Source organism: Canis lupus, chromosome 1 (genome assembly GCF_011100685.1).
Source record: "Canis lupus familiaris isolate Mischka breed German Shepherd chromosome 1, alternate assembly UU_Cfam_GSD_1.0, whole genome shotgun sequence".
In the NCBI taxonomy this organism is placed as follows: Eukaryota; Metazoa; Chordata; class Mammalia; order Carnivora; family Canidae; genus Canis; species Canis lupus.
The window spans coordinates 93,316,035-93,343,331 of NC_049222.1; the positions used below are offsets into that span (position 1 = coordinate 93,316,035).

At 40.2% G+C, this 27,297-nt stretch overlaps 1 protein-coding gene and 1 pseudogene across 22 annotated transcripts in view; one reads left to right on the forward strand and one right to left on the reverse strand.

Annotated features, from left to right (window-relative positions):
- Positions 1-27,297, reverse strand: part of GLIS3 (GLIS family zinc finger 3) — a 546,483-nt gene that overhangs the window by 364,374 nt on the left and 154,812 nt on the right. For 2 of the 22 annotated variants that reach the window (XM_038527235.1, XM_038527234.1), the window contains exon 1: positions 25,093-25,779. The exons of 19 other annotated variants lie outside the window; for them this stretch is intronic. Coding sequence is in view for 1 of the 3 variants with exons in the window: in XM_038527228.1 (XP_038383156.1) it covers positions 18,149-18,317 (169 nt within the window). In the remaining 2 variants the exon portion in view is untranslated. Of the gene's footprint in view, positions 1-18,148; positions 18,390-25,092; positions 25,780-27,297 lie in introns of those variants that run through there. One more of the 22 variants, XM_038527228.1, reaches the window with a different exon arrangement.
- On the forward strand, positions 22,634-23,002 carry LOC100683013 (annotated as a pseudogene).

The window sequence follows — 27,297 nt, forward strand, 5'->3', positions numbered from 1 at the left end:
TGCAGTGGCCTTGGTTTATCTTAACGTCCTTCTGTATTATCTGGGAAAGCATTTGAATTGCCAATCTGAAAACAGGGCTGTGCAACATGCTTTGAATTAGAATAGAATTTCAAATTTGGCCTGCTTAAATTCATATCCAGCAAGCTATTTATGACTGCTAAGCAGGGAATTTTTTTTTTTTTTTTTTTTTTTTTTTTGAGAGCTAACTTCAGTGAGCTGCCCTGGGGATTTTTTTTTTCTTATGTTGGGATTCTATAATCCAGAAAACCTAAGTCTTCAGTTTAAAAATAAGCAAGCTTCCCTGGAAAATAACACAGCCTCCAAATACAGAAAGAAATACACCCCTTCTCCTGCCAGTCCCCAGAACGAGGGCACCTGTAGGCACGTCCTGATGAGGCCTCACTTGCCCAGGCTCTCACCAAGGCAGCCTCCTTGAGGTCTCACCAACAAGCCACAGGCCACCTCTGGGCCTTCTTTTATGTTGGCCCCCCAACCTGGAATGTGCTCCAGTCCGTGTTCCAAGGTAAATCCCATCACTTACATTCCTTCATGCAGGAGGAAGCCTTCTCTGACACCTCCAGCTCTCTGAAAGAGTCCTCTCTTCAAAGCCACTAAACACCATTCCCTACTTAGCCAAACCTCGTCTGATAGGGCTTGGCTATGGCTTCCTATAGGCTAACCTGGTCTCCCCAGTCAAGACTAAATTCCCTGAGCATCCATGCCATCCATGCCCCACCAGCATCTAGCTCAATTCCAGTCATGTGGTCAGTGCTCAATAAAAACTTGTTCACTGTGCTATTTCAGATTGTCCCAAGTGTATGAATCTGTGCCCTGTTCTTTCTGTATATTTTTTTTGGATTCCTTGTGATTTGTATAAATGCAAGGTCCACTTCAGCCCTACTCTTAATAAAACCCATGAAGTGGATTCTCATTGGGATAGCTGTGGGCAGTGGGTTTTCCAGCAGGCTCCTAAGACAGAGTTTCCCTAAGGAGGTTTCATTTGCACTCATCTCAGAAAGAGATCCACCACCCCTGCTACCATCCCACTCACTCCTTGTTTTCTAAGGAGAGAGACACTATGTTACTAACTGCCAGCTCACAACACCAGCTAGTGGGATAAAAGAGTATGTAGCCTTGGTTAAAATGAGCTCTTAGGAAGAAAGTTCACTAACTGGAGGAATGTAAAATAGTGGCACAACTTTGGAAAACAGTGTGACAATTTCTTAAAACGTTAAATATCACCCTCATTAGGATGGTTCTATTTAAAAAAAAATTCTTTTAACAGAAAATAATAAGTGTTGACAAGGATGTGGAGAAAATGGGCCCTGGTACAGACACTCTGAAAAATAGCATGGAGGTTCCTCAAAAGATTAAACACAGAACTAGGCTATGATCTAGCAACTCCACTTGGGGAGATAGATAGATAGATAGATAGATAGATAGATAGATAGATAGATAGATAATAGATAGATAGATAGATAGATAGATAGATAGATAGATAGATAGATAGATATCTCAATCACACAACTGAAGGGAGGATCTCAAAGAGTTACATGCATACCCATGTTCACAGCACCATTATTCACAATGGACAAAACATGGAAGTTACCCATGTCCATTTGCAGATGAACAGATAGATAAAAATGTGTCTCTTATATATACAATGAAATATTATTCACCCTTAAAAAAGAAATTCTGACACATGGATAAAGCTTGAGGACATGATGCTAAGTGTAGTAAATCGGTCACAAAAAGACAAACACTGTATGATTTTACTTACATGAGTACCAAGATTAGTCAAACTCACTGAGCCAGAAAACAGAATGGTGGTTGTCCAAGGCTGGGAGGAAGTAGAATTAGGTTTTAGGTTTATAAGATGAAAAATAGTTCTAGATATTGGTTGCATAACATATGTGAAAGTATTTGACACGTACACTGAAAAATAATTAACATGAATAGTGGCTTAGTCGGTTGAGTGTCCAACTCTTAACCTCAGTTTAGGTCTAGACCTCAGGGCTGTGAGTCCCAGCCTCCACTGGGCTCCACACTGGGAATGGAGCCAACATAAAAATAATAAGAAATAATAATAATAAAGATGATAAATTTAATGTCCTGTGAATTTTACCACAATTAACATTTAAAGAAATTGTGTCCAGCAATCCCATTCCAACATATCTTCCTAAGAGAAATTAAAGTATACATGCACAGAAATATCTGAACACAAATCTCCATGGCAGCATTAATCATAACAGCCAAAAAGTAGAAACAACCCAAATGTCTACAAACGGATAGAGAGATAAATAAATTGTGGTACATCCAGATAGAGCAATACCACCAAAAAGTTCAAGAATTAAATATTGGTACTTGCTATAATATGGATGACTCTTTAAAACATTTGCTAAGTGAAGGGTACCTGGGTGGCTCATTTGGTTCAGCATCTGATTCTTGAGTTCAGCTCAGGTCAGGATCTTGGGGTTATAAGATCAAGCCCGACAGCAAGGTCTGTGCTCAGCAGGGAGTCTGCTTGGGATTCTCTCTCTCTCCTTCTCCCTCTACCCCTCCCTATCTCATGCTCTCTCTCTCTAAAATAAATAAACATTTTTAAAAATTTGCTAAGTGAAAGAAGTCAGACACAAAGACCACAGTTTACATGATCCCATTTATATGAAATGGCCAGAAGAGGCAAATCCACAGATGCAGAAAGCAGACTCACAGTTGCGTGGAACTGAGAGTGGACTGAGAAGCAACTAAAAAGGCACATGAGGACTATCACTAGGATGACAAACATGTCCCAAACTGAATTACGGTTGTACAATTCTGTAAATTTACCGGAGATCACTGGACTGTATGCTTCAAGTGGGTGAGCTATGTATGAAACTATACTCCAATAAAAAATATTAAGTATAAAACAAACAACAAGGGTCACTGATCTGCTGTCTTCATGGACTGATATCCATCACTACCCGCCCCCACCACCACCACCACCACGTTTGAGTTTTAGGAGTTTCTGCTAATGGGTCACAGCTTCACTTCTAAACCATACTTGGGGCTGATCACACCTTGGGAACAGAGATGGGTCATCAGATCCATTCATTCATTCAGTAAGCAAATGTTTACTGAGGCACTATGCTGGGGTACTCAGGGCAAAACCAGAAACAAGGCAGATAATGGGGTATTTCTCAGTCTCAGGGCTTAAGAGTTACAGACATATGAGCAGGCGAAATAAGAGTGTGACACGGTCTACAATAAGAGGATGTACAGGGGATCCCTGGGTGGCTCAGCAGTTTGGCGTCTGCCTTTGGCTTAGGGCATGATCCTGGAGTCCCCGGATTGAGTCCCACGTTGGGCTCCTGGCATGGAGCCTGCTTCTCCCTCCTCCTGTGTCTCTGCCTCTCTCTCTCTATGTCTATCATAAATAAATAAATCTTAAAAAAAAAAAAAGAGGATGTACAGGTGTGATAGGGCACACAGATGAGGCACCTTAGCTTGATGACAATATCAGGAGAAGAAACTCTCAGCTGGCATCTGAAAAGCAAGTATGAAAACAAAGGTGAGGCAGGCAAGGGGAACAGTTTTCTGTGCAGAGGAAAGAGCTAGTGCAAAGTCCCAGGGGCAGGAGAGATGGAACACTTGGAGAAGTGGTACTGCTCAGTGATATTGTGACAGGTGAAGAGAAGGAAGAGAAGTTCTAGAAAGGCAAAGAGGTCATACTATAAAGGGCCTCACAGGCATATTAAAAAGTGTGGGTTTAGTGATATAGAGAGATGATGAAGTGCTTTCAGCAAGTAAAGATGAGGATCAAATTCAGAGTTTGGTGGAAACAAAATGGAAAGGAGTCACAACTTGAAGCAGGAAGATTCATGAGGAAGGGGTTACAGACTGATGGTGGTCTGGGCCTGAGGAGAGACAGAAGCTGCCATGACAAGTGTATCTGCCTGCCAGGAAGTGGCTTATTTTCATGCATCTTCCATCCATTCCTGTGTAGACCTCAGAAGAAGGTATTGAGTCCTCCTGGAACTAACCAGGTTAAGGCATTTATTCTAGCCCCTTTTCTTCTAGTCGTTTCCTTTGATTCAGACATTTGTTCTGCTTTGCCCCCTTAGCCTGCCTCCTCCTTGTTCATTTCACATGGCTTGTTTAGAAACCCTTCCTCCAGAAAGCCATCCCTGACAACCCAGCCACATCCTAGGTTACAAGCCTCTTCCACATGTTCCCTTTGAAACATGTGCTTATTCCCTACATAGCATATATTATACATTTCTGCAGCACAAGTGCCCATACACTGATCTGTTTTGTCACTAAGCGCATGCTACACAACAGAATTTTCTATGATAAGCAGAGATATTCTGTATCTGTACTGTCCAATATGGTGCCTGCTAGCTACATGAAATGTGGTAATAGGACTAAGAAGCTAAAGTTTCTATTTTATTTAGATTTAGATTTATACAACCACATGTGGCTACCATATTGGACAGCACAGCACTAGGCATTGTAATCTGCAAACACAGGCACTGTGTATTGTTCCCTGCTGAAACTGGCATATAGAGAAACACTGGGAACATAACAGGAGCTTGATAAACATTTGTGAAAGAACGAATAATATTCACAGGCTCAGAGCACCAATTATTCTATTCATTCATTCAACTCACTCATTCAACAACCACACTTATTAAGCATCTGCAAGGTGCTTGGTACTGTGCTAGATGGGAGGGTCACACATCAAATCCTCTGCTTTCGTGGTACTTCTATTTCGATGGGAAAGGCAAAAATAAACATGTAAGCAAAACGAACAACTTCAGAGAGACGGGTTCTATTTTTTTAAAAAAAAGCCAAGGGAAGGGGATAGAGGATGATGCCCGGAGTGTGTCGGTTTTAATGGCACTATCTCACAGAGTATTCAGCAGAGCCTCTGCTGCCCCAGCACATATCAAACAAAACTCATGATGAAAGTTAATGGAACAAACTTTAGCAGAAAGTAAGATAATTGCTCAGAAATAAATTCTGCTCTCTGATCATCTTGTCATAAAAGCTTTCAAGTATGCATTTTTGTGGAAAGGAGGCAGTGGCAAAATTGACCCATATTCTGTTTCAAAGCTATTAATGTGTCAAATGGTTAGCCCCAGAAGGCAGGGAATTTCTGCAAACTTGTGGAGAAAAACATCTTCTGAATTACTTAGTGTCACAACATGTGTCAAAACCAGTGGCCAATCAAAATCTCCATCTGTAGCATGTACTTCTGTTTTGCAATTCAATCTACCCCACATCTACTGAGCATCTCCCCAAGTGAGGGGGCTATGCTTAGCTTCAGGAAAGAAACCCCCCACAAGGGGAAGAAGAGAAATCACACAGTTTTAATTAATTACATAATTAATTAAAAATTAAAATTAAAAGGCAATGTGGGCAAAGCGTATCACACCATTTTCTTTTTTTTTTTGGTGAAAGAAAGTAAGCTCCTTCCTAAAAGTTCTTTATCCCTGGTCATAAAGTCTCCAAGGATGCTGTTTTCTCTCCTAAGACCAAGGTTATTTTGTAATTCCACATTGTGCATAAAATGAAATCTTCCTTCACTACCGCAGCACCTAACACCTTTGAGATACAAATCATGTTACTGGGATACATGTCAGAATATAAAGTGCATTTTGTAGGCTGGAAAAAAATCATAAGGCTGGTTAGCAGCACATAATGCATACTAGTCACCTACCCAAGAGGAGATTCCCCAGTAAGATTATCTGGACTTTAAAAACACTTGCCCACCTCTCCTCATCATGAAAGTTAAGGGAAACTGGGCAGGACAGCATTCTGTAGTTGAAAAGCCTTGTATAAATGGTCATTAGGATAAAAATGGGGACTCTGCCCTCATAGCAGCAGTAACTGACTGGTGAATAGATGACCCAATATTCAAGAAAAGAGAGCAGAGATTGAAAACTTAGCCTCATAAACATAGAGGCAAAACTTCAGTGAGCTCAGCCCCAGCCTCCTCCTTGGAGGAGAGGACTAATACACAAGCAAATAAATCTGTGAGCAAACTCTCCCACCTCACCTTTGAAAGTCTCCAAGCAGAACCAGTCTTAACTGCATGCACAGTCATTGGTCACATGTTTGCCTGTGAGGGGCAGGTAAAAGATATGGATATGTGCATGCATATGTGTGTGTGTGTGTGTGCACATATAAACATGTGTGCAGATGGTAAAGATACACTCACTTTCAGGTGGGTAAGGAGTTCACTTCTCTTGTTAATTACAACAGCAAGCTTTTATGGAGGATGACACATGGCTTATCACTTATGGTGAGGAAAAAATCTGTTTGGCCTCATTGCCACTCTACTGAGAAGATTCCTGGATTTTCCCAGGCTCCACTTTTATCTTCCAAGCGTCAAAAACCCTGGAGCTTCAGTATAATGCCATCACCTGGGTCTATGCCATGGAATCATCTTTCTATGATTCAGTTTCAATGCAGTGAATACTCCCGTCATCAGCTTCCCTTTCCAATACCTACTGAAAGCTCTACACTCTGAAAACATGTCTGTATAATTGAACCACTTCAAAGTTTCTTCGTGACACTGTGTTACTACAGAGTCATGTTCCAGCTTTCAATGTTTGTTTTCTTCAATAGTTCCACATACTTGGTTGGTATTTGCTTGCCTTTAAAAGAAAGGCAAACTTCATCGTTTTTAAAATCCTTTTCTTAAAATGGTTCTGTAGTATAGCAATAGATATGGGAGAAAGTGAAAATCAAAAATCTGGTTCTAACGTATTCTAAATTCAAAGAGAACTCTCATCTTGATGCTGGACTCCATGTTCTTTGCAGGGATGGTCTAGATGCAGCCTTCCTAATGTTTGAGAAAATCATGTCCATATAAATTTATTACATATGCTTAAAGAAAAAAAATTTTTTAAGTCTTTGACTTTCCTTTCTATTTGAATAGACAGATGCCAGGGCAATTTTTCTTTCTCGGTTCCAAATTAATTCCATGTAGGGAGAGAATGTGGATTGAATTGGCAAACTTGTTGGACCTGGAGAACCCCACCGGGTTCTGAAGGAAGGCAGAGGAGAGCCAGTGTTGAGCGGCCACATGTGAGCTCACCACGATGCACACCTGGCTCTCCGGTTAGGGTCCTCTCTCAATGCCTCTGTGATTTACAGCCCACCCAAAGGCTAATGTGGCCTAGGACTCAGGTTTCAGAATGCCTCACCTTTGTCTGGTAAGTTTATCCTTACGACAGCTATGGATCTGTAAATATTCATTCTTTATCTGATGAACAGGGTGTGGGGGAGGGGGCTGTCACAACAGAAAGATGAAGCAGACAAGGAATGTCACATGCATTCTATTAAAAATCACAACTCCTCCTCTCCTGAATAGCAAATTGCAATCAATCTGATTTGCCCAACAGCATGAGAATGGAGACTTCAATCCATTAAAGAGTGAGCATTCTAAGAGGAACAGAGCCACGCTAAGGGGGCTGCTGCTGCCAGGAGCCCTGGCACTGGGAAATGTGTAAGTGAAGTGAACAAAGAGGAACACTTCCAAAGTTAACTCCAGGAGCAGCCCCAGTGGCACAGCAGTTTAGCGCCGCCTGCAGCCCAGGGCGTGATCCTGGAGACCCAGGATCGAGTCCCAAGTCAGGCTCCCTGCATGGAGCCTGCTTCTCCCTCCGCCTGTGTCCCTGCCTCTCTCTCTCTCTCTCTCTCTCTCTCTGTCTCTATGAATAAATAAATAAAATCTTAAAAAAAAAAGTTAACTCCAGTTTGATTTTGTCAGTCCCTTTGTGATAGACCCCACTGCCATGGAACAATTAAACAGGGTCTGGAAATGTGAAACCAGGCATCAGGGTGACTGGTTCATGAGCACAAAAGTGGTCAACCCAAAACCCAGCAGCCAAAGAAGTGTTTTGGCCTTCAGAAGAATATGTGCAGGGAAGTCCAAGGACTGTGGATGTGACTCAGTCACTTGGCCCAGACACCATGGGCCATCAGCCATAAAACCACTGCAGCATTTAAAACAAAACAAACACAAAAAAAAAAAAACTTTGATCAGCCTCCCCCCTGCTCGACAACCATCAGTATAGGGCCCCTCTCCCTAAATGTGGGCAGGCAAATGACTCCCTCCCACAAAGTGGCAACACTGGCAGAGATTCCTAAGAATGAAAATCTGCAGTGTCCATACCCACATACAGTGCACAGTTTGGACTCTCCTGGTATCTGAATGTATCACCCTTCTAGAAAGAGATTAAGAAATGCTACGTGGTTCTAAAGGAGGCCACCTGCAGAACCCTAATCTCCCAGAGGTTCCTCCTTTGGACGACAGGCCTTGTTTATAGATTTTAAAGTGTTAAGCTCCAGAAACTGTAAGGCTACTACAGTTTAATTTACCTGTCATGAGCCTGGGCTAGGGTCCTATACGGATGGTCCCTTAATAAGTAACTCTTCAGCAAATAATCAAGAACAAACTCCCCATTTTCTGGTCACTTTCAGTTGGCATTTCAAATCACAATTCAAACAAAATTAAAATAAACAAAGGGATTTCTGTGGAATTAAATTTTGCAGCAGCATGAAATAGTATTTAATAAAACAACCAACAGACAATAATGGCCTTTTTAAAATTAAAGCAAGATGAGGACTTACAAACATATGGCACTTATTTAGCATCTTTTATGAGATTGAAAAGCTCATCAAAATGGACTTTTCTTCTCCCTCTACCTCCATTAAGATTTATTTAGATTCTGCACTAGAAGAGATGGTACAATACGCCTAAAGCAGAACTCTCTCGATCTGTGTGCTGGACTCTGTTCTCTTCAAGCCAATCTGGTCTATAGTCTACCCCAGCTGCTCAAGCATAAAAGCCGCACATCATCCTTAATTCGTCACTTCCCTTCTACCACCATATCTTATCAGACAAGTCCTATTGGTGATATTTCCCAAATCCATCCCCAATACATCCACTTCTCCCCACTGCCATAGCAACTACATGGTCTACACCAGAGCTGTCCAACAGAACTTTCTGTGATGCTCGAATGGTTCCAACATGGTAGACACCAGCCACAGGTTTCTTTCTATGGAGCACCAGAAGTGGGGCCAGTGCAACTGAGGAAAACAATTAGTTCTATGTTCATTTACTGGGGGAGGGAAGTAGAAATATATGTTTTTAATTGCCTTCCCATATGCTATTTCCTTGGAACAGGCTGGGTTAGATCTCTCTCACCCTCTTTCAACCCTGGCCTCACACCCTCTTGCTACTCTTTTCATGCCCTTTTCTCTTCTCATCCTTCTCTTACCCCACAAACTTATCTCTCATGTTCTCACATAGAAAATGTTGGCTAGCTCTTTTTTTAAAACTTTTTTTTTAATTGTGTTAAAATACACTTATGAAATTTTCATTTAAATCATTCTTAGGGGGATCCCTGGGTGGCGCAGTGGTTTGGCGCCTGCCTTTGGCCCAGGGCTCGATCCTGGAGACCCGGGATCGAATCCCACATCGGGCTCCCGGTGCATGGAGCCTGCTTCTCCCTCTCCCTCTGCCTGTGTCTCTGCCTCTCTCTCTCTCTCTCTCTGTGACTATCATAAATAAATAAAAAAATAAAAAATAAATAAAAAAAAAATAAAAAATAAATCATTCTTAGGTGTATAAGTGAGAACGGTTAAATACATTCACTTCTTTGTATGTCAACCTTAATCTTAATCTCACAAAACTAAAACTCTACCTGCCAAGCAACAATCCCCTCTCATCCAGCCCCTGGCAACCACCATTCTACTTTCCATCTCTATAAATATGACTACTCTAGGGACCTCATTTAAATGATCACACACTATTTATCTTCGTGTGGCTTGTTTTGGTGAGAAAAAAATTCCTAGGTTCATCCACATTGCAACACGTGTCAGATATAGTCATTAATTTGGAATTAAATTTAAACTGCCACACATGGCTAATGGCTAACATATTGGACATCATCATCTTTCTCCCAGGTTCCCACACCAACTCCTGCCCCCTAAAATCCATGCTTCATGTTAGCAGCCAAACTAATCTTTAAAAAAAAAAATCAAAACATACCCACACAGCCCATGCCCTGCCCCCCACCATCTTAAAACCCCCCTATAGCTTTATTTTCTTCATAAAACTCATAGCTATCTGAACTAATTCTTCCTTATTTTTTTAATTCTTCCTTATTATTTATTATCTGCTTCCTCCTTTAAAATATAAGCCCCACGAGAGGCAAATTGGGTCACCACTGTATCCTTACTAACTTAGTGCTTGGCACATAAGCAGAGCCCAATAAGTAACTGCTGAATGAATGAATTTGGAATAGACATTTTTAAATTTAATCTTGTATTTCTTTTTTTTTCTTTCTTTCCAGCAATCCTCCACCACTGGACATGATTAATGAATCCTCCTCTAACATGATCAAGTGCTTGGAGCTTCTGTATCTACTATGTCCACCTCTCACATGGCTCCCCTGTGACCACTAGTGCAAATCTGACAGACAACCAGCCAACATCAGGTATACAAGCTATAGACAGTAGCATTAGGTCCTCATAAGTATCACAGCAGCTTAGGAGTGCCATGCTCGAAGCCAGAGCTTTCAAAGATATGTCCTTTCCTTCACAGATGATGGGTGTACCAAGATGAGGGGCACATGAACACCCACAGCCCCCAGATCTGTTGACTGCATTCCCTATGAATCTTATCCATTTAACTATTTAACTTTATGTGCTGTACAAATATCACCATTTTCTATGTGTCTCAAGATACACAAAGGATTGTAAAGCATTGTGAACTCACTAAGCCCACCCCTCAATAAATGAGATCAAATCCAAAACTCTCAAAATGACATCTGAATATTTAGAAATCAGTTACTTCTCTCCTGCTCATATTGAACAGAGAGAAAGATGAAAAAATACCACTTATGAATTTCACTTTAATTCAAGAAATTCCTAATCTAAGTATCTTTCAATGAAAAAAAATGTTGACTTTTAAATCTTTTTGTTAGTTTTCGAGAGAGAGAAAGAGAGAATGCCAGCAGGGGAGGGCAGAGAAAAAATGAGAAAAGAGAATCTTAAGCAGATGCCCAGTACCTGATCAGGGCTCAATCTCGGGATCCTGAGATCATGACCTGAGCCTAAATCAAGAGTAAGATGCTTAACTGACTGAGCCACCCAGGTGCCCCCACTAATTTTTTTAAAGATTTTATCCATTTATTCATGAGAGACACACACAGAGAGAGAGAGGCAGAGACACAGGCAGAGGCAGAAGCAGGGAGCCCGACATGGGACTTGATCCAGGGACTCCAGGATCAGGCCCTGAGCTGAAGGCGGTGATAAACCGCTGAGCCACCCGGGCTGCCACCGCTATTTAAAAAAAAAAAAAAAAAAAAAAAAAAAAAAAACTCACAAGTCATACAGCTGAGCTGAGGGAAGGGAGAGTCCTTGGTCAGTAGAGTAAGCATGCACATGAGGCCCATGGTAGGCAGGGCAAGGATGGGGACCTGCCCCATGAGACTGTTATATAGAGAGGTTAGGGTCCAGGAGATGACCCACAAAGCCAGGAAACTGAAGGCAAAAAAAATCAATATACTAAAGATACTAGAAGCAGGGTTCTCACTGTTGGAGAAAAGGAGATACAAATATGCTAAGGGATAAAACTAGAATAAGTCCTGTGGTGTTGGACTGGAATTGAAGATAGAAGAAACAATGGGCTAGGACAAGAAAGTACTAGATGAGACTGGAACATCTAATTATAGCTGAAATTCTAAAAATTGCTTAAAGAATAATAGGGACATTTCAGAAGAACTCAGGAGGCAATTTAAAAGGGCTCCCACTGGCCAAATTAGGAACATTTTCGACATTAAAATAAATATTGCGAGCAATGCATTATAATATATTGGAAGAAATAAAAATCCATGATATACTGTATCTATAAATACATCTTTTTTTACTGATGAGTTAAATTAATAAATTTAGAAGAAACAATGGGCTTACAAAATAATCAATGTAACTAGAAGCAGAGGGTAAAAGTTTGATGCAGAATAGGATGTTTAAATAATGTCCACGTCTATAACTACTTTCAATTGATCCAGAAAAAAATACATACCTACATAGAAAGATACAGATATATATCAAAAGTCAACATTTATGAAGAAAAGAAGAAGAATGATAAAGTAAAAATGAAGCAAAATGTTAACATTTGGGGCACTGGGGTCAAGGGCATATGGGAATTCTTTGCATTAATCTTATAACTTTCCTATGAGTTCCAAAGTGTTTAAAAATTTTTAAAGTTAACCAAAACTGTATAATTAACATGGAAAAAATAAAAAATATTTGGTATTTTCTTGGAACCCTAAAACATATGTAAAAATAGATGTTATAATACAGGGCCCTTGAATTAGCTAGAAAAAATTTTTCTCCCGTTCTCCTCAGATGAATAGAAATATAAAGATCAATTAGTGAGGTAAGAAAGAGGCTTTGAAACTTCCCTAGATTTAATTCAGGTCCCTGACCTGATTTTTCCCCACAACTCTCCTTTGATATCAAAAAATGTCTGAAGACAAAGAACTACCAATGCACAGAATGGAAAATCTAATTCTTGCCTTCAGCTGACACGTGACTATACCATGAGATGAAGGGGCAAAGATAACATGGAAATACCAAGGGGCAGAAACAGTTGAGAAAAGCACTGCATGAACTGAGAAAAAGAAGGAAAATAGGAAGCCAAGGCAAACATGGTGATAACAATCAGACCATCTGAAAAAGCAATATCATCCATCCTTAAGCAAGAAGTAGTCTCGAGGCTGGGAATCACATCTAGGAGCTTTTGAAAGGGGACCGGAAGTCATCCAGGCAAATTTCCCACTGTAAAGAGAAGGGAACTGATAACCAGAGCTGGGTTGTGGCTTGTCTTCAGTCTGACAAAACCAGACAAAAACCCAGAGCCTCTCAGACCACCACATCTGCATCTTCTATGCAAAACCTCTTTTGGGACAAAGGCGATCCATCTGCATGGCAAGCTGGAGAGGACTTTATGCTATATATTCAGAAGTTCAGTCTCTATCTTGCATACGGCTCTGGGGAAAATATCAGGACCAGATCATGGATTGAATCTGCCCATGGACAGAATCGGACAGGGAAGGAGGAAGAAGCTACTTTGGCTCTAGGGAGGATAGAATTGGAGCTGTATCCCAGGCCCAGAGGACCCTCCAGATGTTTCTAACGCATGCTGCCAGTGCCACCTTCGGGCCTCCTCCCTTCCCCTCCTTTTCTTCACCCAGAGCCTGTGAGAAGATGTGTGTAATATCACTTTACCAGTTCCAAGCTTTCTGGCCATGTAAACCGTGATGGACCACAACTTCTCTAGATCCTGTAGCAAAAGCATCCTCCTTCTCTCTCCTATTGCCACTCCTACACTAAATACTATCCCATCTACCCAGCTTCTCCCATGAGCCACTGATCTAAAAAACAATCTCTCTCTGCATCAGACTCCTCATGACTCACTTCTTCTGGAAAGCCCTACAACCTAGAAAACGGACACACAGAGATGAGTTGCTTAGAATGGGCCCAGTGTTTCCCCCTGTACTCAACCTTTTCTTTTGTGAACCACTTAACACTCATCACCTACAGCAATAATAAACAGACCCGGCCAAGATTTTTGCTTAACCCCACAGCACTGAAGCTTGCCAAATGTCTCAAGTCACAGTGTCACTGTCTCTTGCACAGATTACTAATTCAGTGGGCAAGTTTTAAGATGTGAAGGTCAAAGAACAATAGCACTTTAAATATATATATACATATATATAAAGGCATCATCCAAACCAAGTCAGGGCAGTACCAAGTCCAGGGGGAATGTGTTATACTTTAACTATGTGCTAGCAATTTGAGTTTAAAAAAAAAAAAAAAAAAAGCAGTATGTGTTTTGTATTTCAACGCATTGGCTTAGCAAGTGCATATGTTTGAGATAAAAGACATCAAATTCATATTGCTGTCAGTAAGATGAAAAAGATGTAGCATTCCATTTCTCAGGCCAACATGTTCATTCACAAGGCTAGACCATGCAGAAGGGGAAATAATAGACTGTGCCTCTGCTCTGTTTATCTCAGGAGCTTTCAGATTTTTACTCCTTTAACTGCTGTTCCTTAGAAAATTAGGGGGAAACACTTTTTAGGTAGGCTGGGTTTTCTTTTTTTTAAGACAGAGAAAGATTACTTTTAAAGTACTTACATCTCCCACACCTACACTCCACAAGATGAATTCTTTTCAGATTTATGAAGTTGCTTTGAGATAATCTGGACCCAATTTTTAATTTTACCAATTAGGAAACAAAAAGACAGATGGAGAAGAGATTTCACATCTGCACTGCCTCTTCTTCCTTTCTACCCTTGCATTACCCACACATCTCAAAGCTGGAGAAAACACAAGCCTTAGTCTCATACTTTGTGACTTTGGTAAAGTCATTCAACCTTGTAGGAGAGACAGACACGACAGATGACTTCTTACTGTCACTGCTTCCAGGGTTTATAGCCCATGAGTCACTATCCCCAGGTCAAAAGTTTATAAGTACACCTCCCTCAAGAACATAAGCAAACTGCCTCATATTTCTCTCAAATCCTCAAGCCCACTGACTGATCCTCTTAGAGAGCCCCCTTTATTTTCTCTAGAATCTGAGATTCCCATAGTATTCCCTGTATTCCCATAGTTGATCTCATGGTTCCTTCACGAAAGAAGTTTGTTTTCATCAGCCTCTAAACACCCACAGGAACCTCTTGAACAACTGCTACCCACATTAGAACTTTCCATGAATTTCCATGCTTATTTCATGAGCAAGTAAGTTCACTAAAGAAGCCAACCTAAATTCCCTTAGGCTTTTAGCCAGTAGTTTTAAACTCCATCTATGTTCCGAAATTAAGATTTGGGGTTTTATTTTAATTTGCTTAAAATATTGATGCCTTTCTATATTTTCCAGTTATGGACAATAGTGCTAAGAAGGCTTTATGAGGATGGACATTCCAGGCAGTAAAACTGCACATTTTGGAAATTTTACATATCGGGACCTGTTCTCTATAAATTTCTGATCCAATTTGTCAGGCTTTTTGGTAACTTCTACAGTGGAAACGGAACAAAACAAAATAAGCAATATAGGAGAGCCATCAAATCCAATAGTTTCTACATTTCTACAACAAACAGCCAGAAAAAAACCACCACAGTAAACTGCTAAACTCACAATTAGAAACATGTTGAAAGTGCCAAGTGGTATTTATACTGAGACAAGGAAAGCTCCCACAATCACACAGAATGGGCTCAGAGCAAACTATTTTCACTTGGAGCTCCTGGTACTGATACAAAGCACACATAACCCCTAGCTGACACTCAGCCCCTGCAGGTCACAGTTCCTTAGCCTGTAAGACAATAGGAGGTGATCTCAGAGATTATTTCTAGTCCTAACATATATTTGATCATGATTATTACCAAGTAACGAAAAGCCTGCTAACAAACAATGAACTTGTCAATTTCTCATCTGGCAGTCACAATGATAATTTCAAAAAAGGTATGAATGTTTATCATCAAGATGTTTTGTAGGATGTTGGTCATCACGCACTGTCCTCTTTATGAGGGCTCTGGGAAAATCACTGTCTTGTGTCTCGTTATTAGAAATAGCCCTGCTTCTCTTTTTCGCCTTATGGGCACCATGATTCACATGGCTGGTTATAGTTCCCTCATCGCACTGGCTGCAGGAAAACTCTGATCCAAATCTCTGACTCACCTCTAACAAATAGTACAGAGCCTCATGAGATGTATTTTGGGTCCTAACTTAACCCGTTGTTTCACCCTACTTCCCTGTCTCCCCATTTCCTCACTGAACTTTTTTTCTTCTTTTTCTATTGTTGGTATCTGTGAAAGCTACCTTTAACAATTTTTGAAACAAAGGAGGTATTTCAAGCTATTTTCATTTACTGATGTCACTGTTGAACAGCAAAATTGTTCCTTCGGTGACTTGCATTTTTCAAACTCTGAACAGTGTCACTATACCAACACATAAAAGCATCCAAGCATCCATTTAATGTTCTCTTGCACATAATTGTATGCCAAGATTTGGATCACAATTGTCACTTTGAGTTTCATTATCATTACTACAACATTTTTAAATCCTTACATTTACATAAATCTTCACAGCAATTTTCAAGTGAGCCTTCACATTCAGCTCATGTGATTTTCTAAACAACCACACGAGGTGGATACAGGGGATGCCATTAGGACAATCTTCATGTTTACAGATAAAGAAGACACACTCAGAGAGTTTAAAGCAGCATGCCCACTTGGACAAAGTTAATCGAGTAATGAAGACCACAGGGGTTTTTTCTTCCAAGTCTAGCATTTTTCCCTGTAACTACAAAATTCTCTCTCTTACATAGTTGACTGTGAAATTTTGTCCTGGGATATATGACTCAGACATTTTACTTAGTTGGTTTTCCAAGCAGTATCAGCCTGCTAGTCAAAATCACATCAATTACCCTTCAGTAATGGAACCTGGGCATGATGAAAACGAGGCAGCCGAGACTCTGGAAAATTTCCTAACCATTAGAAAATGCATGAGTCATTTATTTCCTCCATTGGAATTCAGTGATGGCATTAAGAAAACTCATTCCTGCAACCTAGCAGGGAACACGAATGCTTTAATGTGGTCTGCTAAAGCAGTCACACCGAGTAAAACTGCCTCTTGAGTCACTAGAACTAGTGGAGCCGTTTAGTAGTAGATGAGATTTAGACAAGGCAGGCTGGAGAGAAGAGCTAACTAACTGCTTCTTGATGATGAGCTCACACTACTTCAACCACATCTAAGGGAAAGAATCATGAAGTTCAAATCATATTAATTTCCAAGTCATTGACATTGCTAATGTATGAGAGGGTGAAATGTTGACAGCTTGAACTCCTGGGACCTTGAATAAACCAGAGTCTATTCATCCTACAAGTCATCAATTTGGGAAGTAAGGGAACACTGCATATGCAATTTCTCTGAGTTTTAATTTCTTTGGGGGAAATGAGGAAGGTCACATATTTTTTAACTCAACATTCTATGACTGCATGAATACCTCTTAGCGCCACCTACCTGAAATACTATCGTTTTAACAATTGGCCGGGATCTTAAAATATATTTATATAATGTGTGGGTAATGGGTAATGTTCCAGCACATTTAAATCATTATTCAGGAATCTGACTATTTTCCTTTAATCAACTTCAAACATATACTGGTTTAAATTACTAATTCCTGCCTCTGAGACAACATATCCATATATGTGTCTTTTCTCAACAGGTCATGCATTAGATGCTCAAGTTAATTCTGCTTTCCAACATCTTGACAGTAAGAAGGAGCAAAAGTAAGATGGTCTCTTACTTGTTTGCTTTTCATTTACAGAGAGCATGAATTGTCCCCAACTAATTTATAGAGTTCTATGGAGATAAGACCCTGTATATGCTTTTAACAATGCATGCTCAGTGCTTTGCATGGAGTCACAGACTAAATATTTGTTGAATACATTTAAAAATTACTAACAGAGACAAATTACAAAATTCAAACAGAAATAATACCTCTTCTCTAGAGAAGGTTAAAGGGTATTGTGCCAAGGCTCAAACTCTGTAGCACAACCAGCCTGTGGCTCAGGACAAGTGAACAGTAAGACAGAGCTAGGCAAAGAGAGAACTCTATGGCTTCCTGCTTCTTTCTTAAACAGAACTTTATAGCATTACTTCAAAGTGTGGAGTTAGCAAGGTGTGAAGGAGAGAGCCAAGTCAACTTCTGGCCTCTCCTTATCTGTGTAACCTTAGGGAAGTTACTTAGCTTTCCTAAACCTTGATTTCCTCTAAAACAAAATGGGGCAGGAGTAACAGTATGGATCTCATAGAGTTGTTGATAAGGACTAAAAAGACAATGAGTGCAAAGTGTCCAGCTTATTGCAAGACCTCAATACATGGTGGCTATTATTATTAGTTCAAAGTAAATTTCTAGAGTATTAACCCACCCAATATTAAAGGGAATCAGAATTATTCATCCCTAAGAGGAGCATAGCCAATATTAGATACACACACACACACACACACACACACACACACACACAAATCTGGTGAGAATAAGCAATAAGAGCATTCTTGGAAGAAAAACAAAAGTCCTACCACACAAGTAGGAAGCCTGGTGCGGGAAGCAGTCTGCAGAAGGACAACCCAGCAGTCTGTCCCTTTGCTTTGCTGATGGGGAGAGATGGAGAAGGAAGCAGTGAGCTCTGCAACAGCTGGCAACCTCACCAAGTACTTCTGTTTTTCTCTTCCTCCCTGTCTTGGGCATTTCTCTCTGAGGCAGGTGATCTTTCCTGCTCCCCAAAAGACAGGGCTGAGTTTGCTGGACTCCCAAAGATGGTTCTGGGTCATATTATGTTACAAAGAAAAAAAAGCAGTAAGTTAGACCCACATAATGATAGTCTTAAATGGAAAGACGGGAAGAGCTACTGAAGATTTTAAAACAGGATTTGTGGAGGAGGCAGCGACTTGAGGATTGTACCGGCCTCTTTGGTATGATCCCTGTCCTAACGCAATGGCAAAACATGGGGCAGATCAGCCCAAAGCTCTGGGCACAGAAACATTTGTGATTCTAATGTGTGCTCTGGTATTTCCATGTGAATATCACACTATGGACTGAAAAAGAACTTTAACAAGCCACTGAAAAACCTGAATAATATCTGAAAAAGCCAGCATCTCTAAGAATTGCAGAAGACAAAGGAAGATTCAGGAACTCTGGAATTTATAAAGTCTTAACCTAATGTCACACAGCAAGCCTATCTGGGACTTCTTCGAGATCAAAAGTTTCTAGGAAGACAGAACACTATAGGTGTCACTATGGAATGAAACTGAAGCCTGATCCAGGTGAAGGCTAAGCAGTTCTGAATTCCCTTCAGAAAGAAAAAGAAAAAAAAAAAAAAACAAATAAACAAACAGAGAGTCCATGCGGATCCCACCGAAAGCCACGCTGTTTGGGATCCTGGAGCCTCCCTTCATTTCCTCCAGGGCTGCCCATGGACCTCAGGGATATGGGCAAAGGGACAGTGATGTCACAACAGGTATGGCACAGCCATCCTGGATCACAGAGCTTGTTGTGATCAGTACATGTTTAACTTAGAAAAACCTTATCGAGGACCCTTCTAACAATTCTCCACCCTCAAACCAGGAGGATTATTCCTCCTATTCTCAACAAGAACAGAAGGGGAGTGGGCAGGAGGATTACACAGTCACTAAGTGGCCAAAGCCTTATATTGCCAGGGAACAAAAATATAGAACATTTTCAGAAAGACAAAAGGCTGAATGAAAAATTGGTAGAGAGAAGACTAAGAGAGCAATGAAAAGAAAAAAAAAAAGAGGGAACTGCTCCCTGAGGAATTAAGATAGAAATTTAATTTTTAAGTGCTGTGTTTTAAATGCTGATGGGACATTCTGGGCATGGCTGACAGGGCACACAGAGTGACAGGAGGACCTGAGACAGACAGGAAAACTCGGACGGGGACAGGGGAAATGGTGAGCATACACGACTCCCTCAGCGTCATGATGAACTCTCGTGTGTAGGGCCAAATTTCCATCAAAACAAACTGAAAAAAAAATTCACCTATGAAGATGTATTTTGCATATACAAACTCACATTCATAATTAGTGAGACCAAATGTGTTAACAGAATGTCTGCTCTCAGCAGATGCCTGCCACAAACAGGGGCAAGGAGCAGAGTGCAGCACAGTACCCTAGGTACCTTTCTGCAAAGTGCTTCTTAATCCCCCCATGTGCCTATGCCTCTCGGCCTCCAGGTAAACAATCTTTGTTCTTAATAATCTGTGAACACAATGATATGAAATAAAAAATGGTCAAAATAATGATGCTTCACATCTACATACAGCCCCAATACAGAAATTGCTGGTGCCACCTATTGTTGAAAACACAGAACTGAAGGGCTCCTTGAACACTGATGACAAGAGACAGAAGCTCTACTCTGTTATCGACTCGAGTGTGAAGTTCAAAATCCACCTGCCGGGAGAGCCACTAATAAAGAAAGTCCACACTACTCAAAAATAAAACAAACCCATGGTGGACATTAACAACTCCCACATAATGCTTTGTTCAGACAAGAAGATTTTAGTAATAGTTAACAGTCTTGATGTAAAAAAAAAAAATCATCAGATGGCTTTATATATACTGATAGAGGATGAGCTCCAAAGCAGGCTGTTGTGTGTAAAGACAAGGCTCAGAACGCTGTGCATGTGACATGTGACCATTTAGTTTTACAGAAAGGGAACATAATGTGTGTGCCTGGGTCACCCCAGCACAGGTGCACAGGAGAACAGCAGTCTCTAAGACAGGCCGGAGCGAGTGAGGCAGAGGTGGGGATAAAGACGTGCTTTTACTGAACATGCTTCATGTGGAAATTTTACTTTATCTACAAACTACCTTTTCAAGAGATTTTTAAAAGAACTGAAAATAAGTAAATGATCATTCTGAAAACAACAGTTGATATTAAGTTACTTTATGTAAAGAGGGCATTTCAAGAGATCTAACCCAGGGAGATTACCGTGACCAGTCCTCAGACTTGAGGATCTGAGTGGAAGAGCATGAACTGCTCTCATGACAGCTAAGTTACTATGAGCTTTAAAAGACTTTCTGGAAGAGGAGCTGGAGCTGTCGACAGTACAGCAGCACCTTCGCACCCTGAAAAAGTACCCTGAAGCAGGGATAGTTTCTGGTTCTTTGAATTTATTAAGATGTGAAAATAATAAATTATTTTGCAGTTTTATTAACATTTGCTTTTGTCGAAGCTTTGATATAAATAAAGTCTATACTACAATACTAGTTCTGATTTCAAAGATAAGGGAAACCCTAACAACTCATGAAGCTTTGTCAGCTATTTCAACACATGAGAGCTAAGTGGAAGTTTATACTTGGGTACACATCATATCAAATGTCGCATCTCCTGAAAATTGGTTCTGGAGAATAATTTCTATAAACTTACTTATTTCTTAATACTACTCTCCTTAACTCGAGATAATACTGACATTTACACTGAAGGTGGAGTCTTGAAATTTATTCTGAATATTGCCCAATCAAAGTCATACCAGGAAGAAAGTAAAGCCCTTAATTTCTGAAGCAGTTCTGCCAGAAAAGGTTAGAAGGGACAGGCAAATCACAATACAATAGTACCTGGGCATTCCTGGGAAAACTACTTTAAAATCGGCAGACTGGCAAAGTGAACATGATACAGGTCAGGTCAGCTCAGCCCTGCAGGTCCGAGCTATGAAACATTGTCTCTGATCAAAATACATAGTTTACATTCTGAAATTGAATTTTTAAACAAGAAGATCAGTAAGATATTATCAGATAAATCTCCACTGACTGGAAAAGAAACAAAAAGAAAGAGGACGGGGGGGGGGGTGCAGGTAAGAGAGTAGGAGAGAAAGAAAGAGAGAAGAGAAGAGAAGAGAAGAGAAAGAAGAGAAGAGAAGAGAAGAGAAGAGAAGAGAAGAGAAGAGAAGAGAAGAGAAGAGAAGAGAAAAAAGAAAGAAAAGAAAGGAAGAATGGAAGGCAGACTGGGATCAAAGAAATGTAGGACTCCCAAAACAGAAGCAGACAGGGCAGAGAGAACTAGACTTCTGAGAAGTAGGGAGATCCAGCCACCACATGCTAGAGGGAGATGGGGCCCAGCTCACTGTCTGAAGCCCTCCTCAGCCAAGTATTCATGGAGAGAAGTCTTAGGAGAGAAATTGAGTCATACTGTCTGCTTGCTGTATGAATCTGTGATATTTCCCAAACCATCACAGAGCAAGCATAAACACCATATAATACTCAGTTTTGGACAGGGCCTGAAGCACCAAGTGAAGGCAACTGCAAAACCACAAGAGCATTAGTCAAGGAAGGAGAATGAGAGGCAGAAACAATACAAAAGAAAGCAAAAAATCCCTCACATTTGAAAGGAATCCACAAACTAGAATTACAAATATACAAAAAGATCTAATTCTGAGAAAGTCTAATCAACCATCCAGTTATTAATTCAACCCAAATGAAAGTTAATTTCATAGAACAGCTAGATAAAGTTTAAAACAAATAGGCTTGGGATGATTAAGATGAATAAAGAAGCAATAACCATGAAAAACACTCAAAAATTTATGGGGGAAAAAGAGTAAGAACAGATAAATGTGTTTATTTATTTATTTATTTATTTATTTATTTATTTATTTATTTGAGAGAGAGCACAAGCAGGGAGGAGCTGAAGAAGAGGGAGAAAGAACCTGAAGCAGACTCCACACTGAGCCTGGAGCCTGACACAGGGCTTGATTCCATGACCTGTGAGATCATGACCTGAGCCAAAACCAAGAGTTGGACATTTAACCAACTGAGCCACCCAGGCAATGCAGAACAGATAGATATTTTAAAAAACAAAAGTCCTGGATAGTAAAAGCATCCTCACTGATCTAGAAAAATTCAATAAGTTAAGATAAAATCTGTATCTTGACATACCCCAAAAGAACAGTGAATCAGAAGATAATACTAGGAGGTATAATTTTACTTTACCTAGAAGGAAGAACAAGGAGAAAATATATTTTTCTTTAAAATATTGAGATCCGGTGAATCAAGATGGTGACTCCTGTGGATCTGGAGTTGAAGAAGGCCTTCACAGAACTTCAAGCCAGAGTTATTGATACTCAACAGAAGGTGAAGTTTGCAGATATACATATTTAACAGCTAAACAGAACGAAAAAGCATGCACATCTTACAGATACAGAGATTATGACTTTGGTAGATGAGACTAACATGTATGAAGGTATAGGAAGAATGTTTATTCTTCAGTCCAAGGAGGTAATTCACAGTCAACTGTTAGAAAAACAGAAAATAGCAGAAGAAAAAATTAAAGAACTAGAACAGAAAAAATCCTACCTGGAGCAGAGTGTGAAGGAAGCTGAGGACAACATCCGGGAGATGCTTATGGCATGAAGGGCACAGTAGGAAATATCCAGCTGAAGCTTCCTGCCCTTTCCCATTCCTGGCAAGGGCAGGTGGGGGGCCAATGTGGAGAAACTTCTCTTCTGCCCTGATGGATTTTTTATCCATAACCCAGAAAGCCCTGTTTTCTACTTCACCATGATACCCTTTCAGGCCCCAGTTCTGTATTTTTTATCCTGGCTCTGTCTGCCACCCCTGTCCAGAATATTCTTCTTCCCTGGGGGTGAATCACAAACTCCCAGGAGAGGGAAGATGGGAGCCAGGACAAATAGGGGAGCTCTGCCCAAGCCTATTAACTAGTTATGCTCCTTAGACCAATAAAAGGCATGTGTTCTCCCCAAAAAAAACTAAACTAAACTAAACTAAACTAAACTAAACTAAAATAAAATAAAATAAAATAAAATAAAATATTGAGATTCAATTAGGAGATTCATTAGATAGATTAAGAGGCTCTGCTATATGTCTAATAACAACACCAGAAAAAAAAAGGAGAGGATCATAAAGATGGAATATTTGGAGAGATTTCCCACAATTTGAGAAAAATTCTTAGAGTGAACACATGAGCAGGACAAAAAGATAAATCCACATCTGTGTACCCTGTTATAAAACAGAAAATCTCAGAATAAAGCAAAACTCTTCAGGGAATTAGATAGATAGTTAGCAAGCTTGAAAAGCAAAACTGAGACCAACTATGCTAAAATCTTCAAAATATTGAGTAAAATTGCTGACAACCTAGAATTTTATGCCCAACTAAACTATCATTCAATCACGCAAAATAAGACATTTTCAGACATTCAAAGATCAAGATTTTATCACTCATAGACACTCACAGGAAGTACTATTAAATAGTGTTTCTAACTCACAGACCATCATGGGAAATACTATTAAAGTATATACTGCAAATGAACATAATGGAAGGCATGGGGCTTAAAACACTGACATCGACAAAGCTGATGAAGGCCTTATAGTTGTTTCTATGAAAGCCCTTCACTCCAGTCTACAAAAGTTAATTTTCCCAAGCAATACTTTTTTCTTTAGTTACCAGAAATCAAGAGAAACATTTCTTTAAATTTTTTAGCTTTTTTAAAAGATTTATATAAATTTGTTTTTTAATTCACTATTTTGTATTTCAAAAAAAAATTGTTTAAAAATGAAACAAAGGAGTCTAACTTTAAGCACTACATTTTCTACGGTTCCTGTCCTCACTCTGCCATGAGCTGTGTGACTGTAAACAATTAGATAACTTCTCTGGATCTCAATGTGTTAACTAAAATAGTGATAATAATCTCTAACTTAGTTTGTTGAAGAGTTAAAATATAAGAAAATTTGTAAACATTACCTAAGGACTAACAACAGGTAAAATACTAAAAAATATAAAACGACAGCTACTATTCATCATTGTCATCATTAATTCTGGAAATAACCACAATAAAGTTGAAAAAGTTGGAAGAGATAGGTCATGTAAAATTAGAAGACCATCCATCTATGCTATATTTCTATTCTTTTTTTTCCTTCTACAATTTCCAAATACTAAGTCATGTTTAAACATCTGGCACTGAGATGTTAGTAAATGACAGTTTAAAATTACCCAGGAGGGGATCCCTGGGTGGCTCACCGGTTTGGCGTCTGCCTTTGGCTCAGGGTGCGGTCCTGGAGTCCTGGGATCAAGTCCCACGTCGGGCTCCCAGCATGGAGCCTGCTTCTCCCTCTGCCTGTGTCTTTGCCTCTCTCTCTCTCTCTCATGAATAAATAAATAAATCTTTTTTAAAAATATAAATAAATAAATAAATAAATAAATAAATAAATAAATAAATAAATTTTTTTTTTTTACCCCGGACACCGTGACCATAGAGAGAAGACTGTTAATCCTAATATACCTTAGTGGAAATCAGTATGCAGGCAAAATGTTTCTGTGTTTGGGACAATTTCTTTTCTACTCTAATAATCAAAACTCTGCTCCCAAGACCACCACATGACTGTAATGCCTATATTAATGAAAAGGATGAGCTCTGATGACCAGTTACATCATTTTGACACCAATGATATGAATACATTGGTGACACCCTTTTTCAAAGAGAGCGTTCTCAAATTACCTTCAATCTTTAAGACTGGCAGACGAGATGGATTCCTTGATCCTCTTGGTTAACTACTGCTTCTTTTGTGACAATCTCCAGCCAAACTCCCAGAAGTCACAGCTAGCCACCATTATTACAGAAAACTCCGATCTAGGCACTTGCCAGGTCTCTTCCAAAAAGGTTTGTCTTTGTAGTGGGACTGACCCTTCCTGTTCAGGTGCTATCCTAGGTTTGCCAATCTTGAGGCGACCAGAACCTCCAACTCCCTCCAACTTTGACTAAGGGAAGCTCTGCTCAAGGGCAATGAAGCCCACAGGGCTTATGGTATGCTTCAAGGGGCATTTCCAAACACTCACACCCCAAGACTTGGTGTGACTGTTACAGTCCAGGTGTACAAATCCTGTGATGCCCTCAGCCTCCAAGTTCAAAGACCTTTAACTAAAGTGACTCCCTAGACCTTCACATGGGTTTTCCTGCATTATCATTGCTATTATTACTTCACAGACCCCCTGGAGAGAAGTCTGTCTATGGAATGCCTGAGCCTTTGGTAATCCTTTCAATTTCTCACACCTCTAAAGCACTTGCTGCTGGAGACCACTTTGACCAGTGACGAGTTAGACTGCCATTTCTGATAGCTCTATCCTCCCCCCACTCCCTAACCACTAGAGGTAAAAGCAAACACAAGTTTAAAACCCAGGGAGCTCCTTGGTCAACCTTTTCAACCTCACTTATTCAACCTCTCAAAAGCAGAAATTCTGGTACACAAGACATCATACCATGCAGTTTCAGGAGAGGCAGGATGGTATAGTGGAATAAATATGGCTCAAGAGATATAGTTGTTTGATTGCTGCATACCAACTATGTCACCCATAGTAAGATTTTTAACCTCTCGGGTCTCCGTTTCTTCATTTGTAAATTCAAGATATAAGAAGATGTATCCCAACGCATTGTTGTCAAGTACATGAAAGAGCATATGTAACATGCTTAAGCATAGTACCCAGGATACAGTGAGTGTTATTATTACATTAGCCCATTACTTATATACTCATTCTTAATACTAAGAGGTTAACTGGCTTACTCAAGGTCATATGGCTATAAAGAGACAGTGTCAAAATTAGAATACTGGTATCTCTGACTTTAGACCTTCTGGTCTAAGCTTTTAGGCATTACACTCTGCCTCTCACAACACTGTCTAGAGTTGGAAGGACTGGAAACCATGCCACTCCAGATCCTCCCTGGTGTCAGCCTGGTCTGCCTCAGTGAGGTGTGGAAAGTAGCACCCCACTGAACTTAATAAAGATGTGATGAGGGGGGTCACTGAGTGAGCAGGGCTGGGGAAGGTCTCCTAAAATGTGCATTCAGGGAGAAGCCTCACATATGTGCCACTGCTTAGGACTCAAATCGAAATTTTTATCAAGCTCTGTATCTAACAACTTGATCTCAGCTTAGCCATGCTGGGAGTAAGCTCAGAATGTTTCTTGTAGTGATTCGGTCCTTTTGGTAAGTGCCAAACAGAGCAGAAGAATTCATTCACCCCCAGTCACTCCTACTGGCTCAAGGCTAGCACCCTTTCTAATGGCCAACAGTCGTCCTTTCTGTACTCCTTGGAATCAAGGTCCACTGTGAGTGTGAGGGGTGTGTGAATGCGTGTGTGAGTATATGAAAAATGCACTCCATCCCGGGGCACTGAGGTATCCCCAAAGCTGGCACGATCTGTCATCTAAGATGCAAACCAAGATCATTATCGCTTAATCACTTCGCTATACTTAAACATCAATAGTGGCAGGGCTGTGCGCTGGCGAACACTGATTAAAGAGAACCAAAGAAAGGAACAGAGGACTGAGTCAAGCCTTCTCTGCAGAGAGCATCCCGGCATACTGATGAACTTCTTTTTCAGATGGTGCCAATTGACAGAGACAACAATCACCCCTAAAGAGCAAAATAACTGTGTAAAAGAGATTTTGAGTATGGCTCAAGCTGCTTACTGATTAACGCTTTTGCACACAACACTCTGCACAAACCTGCGCCGTCATTGTTCCTAGTAAAACAAACCTTTGTTGACAACTGGAGACAAATGATCCTTGCTGAGCAAGTTCACCGCTCTCACACAGCTTAATAGTTGGAGCGCTGCTCCCTGGCCGCAGCCAGGAAAACTTGACGTGGTTGTCAAAAAAAATAAAAGAAAGAGAGAGAGAAAAAAAAAAGAAAGGGGGGGGGGACAAG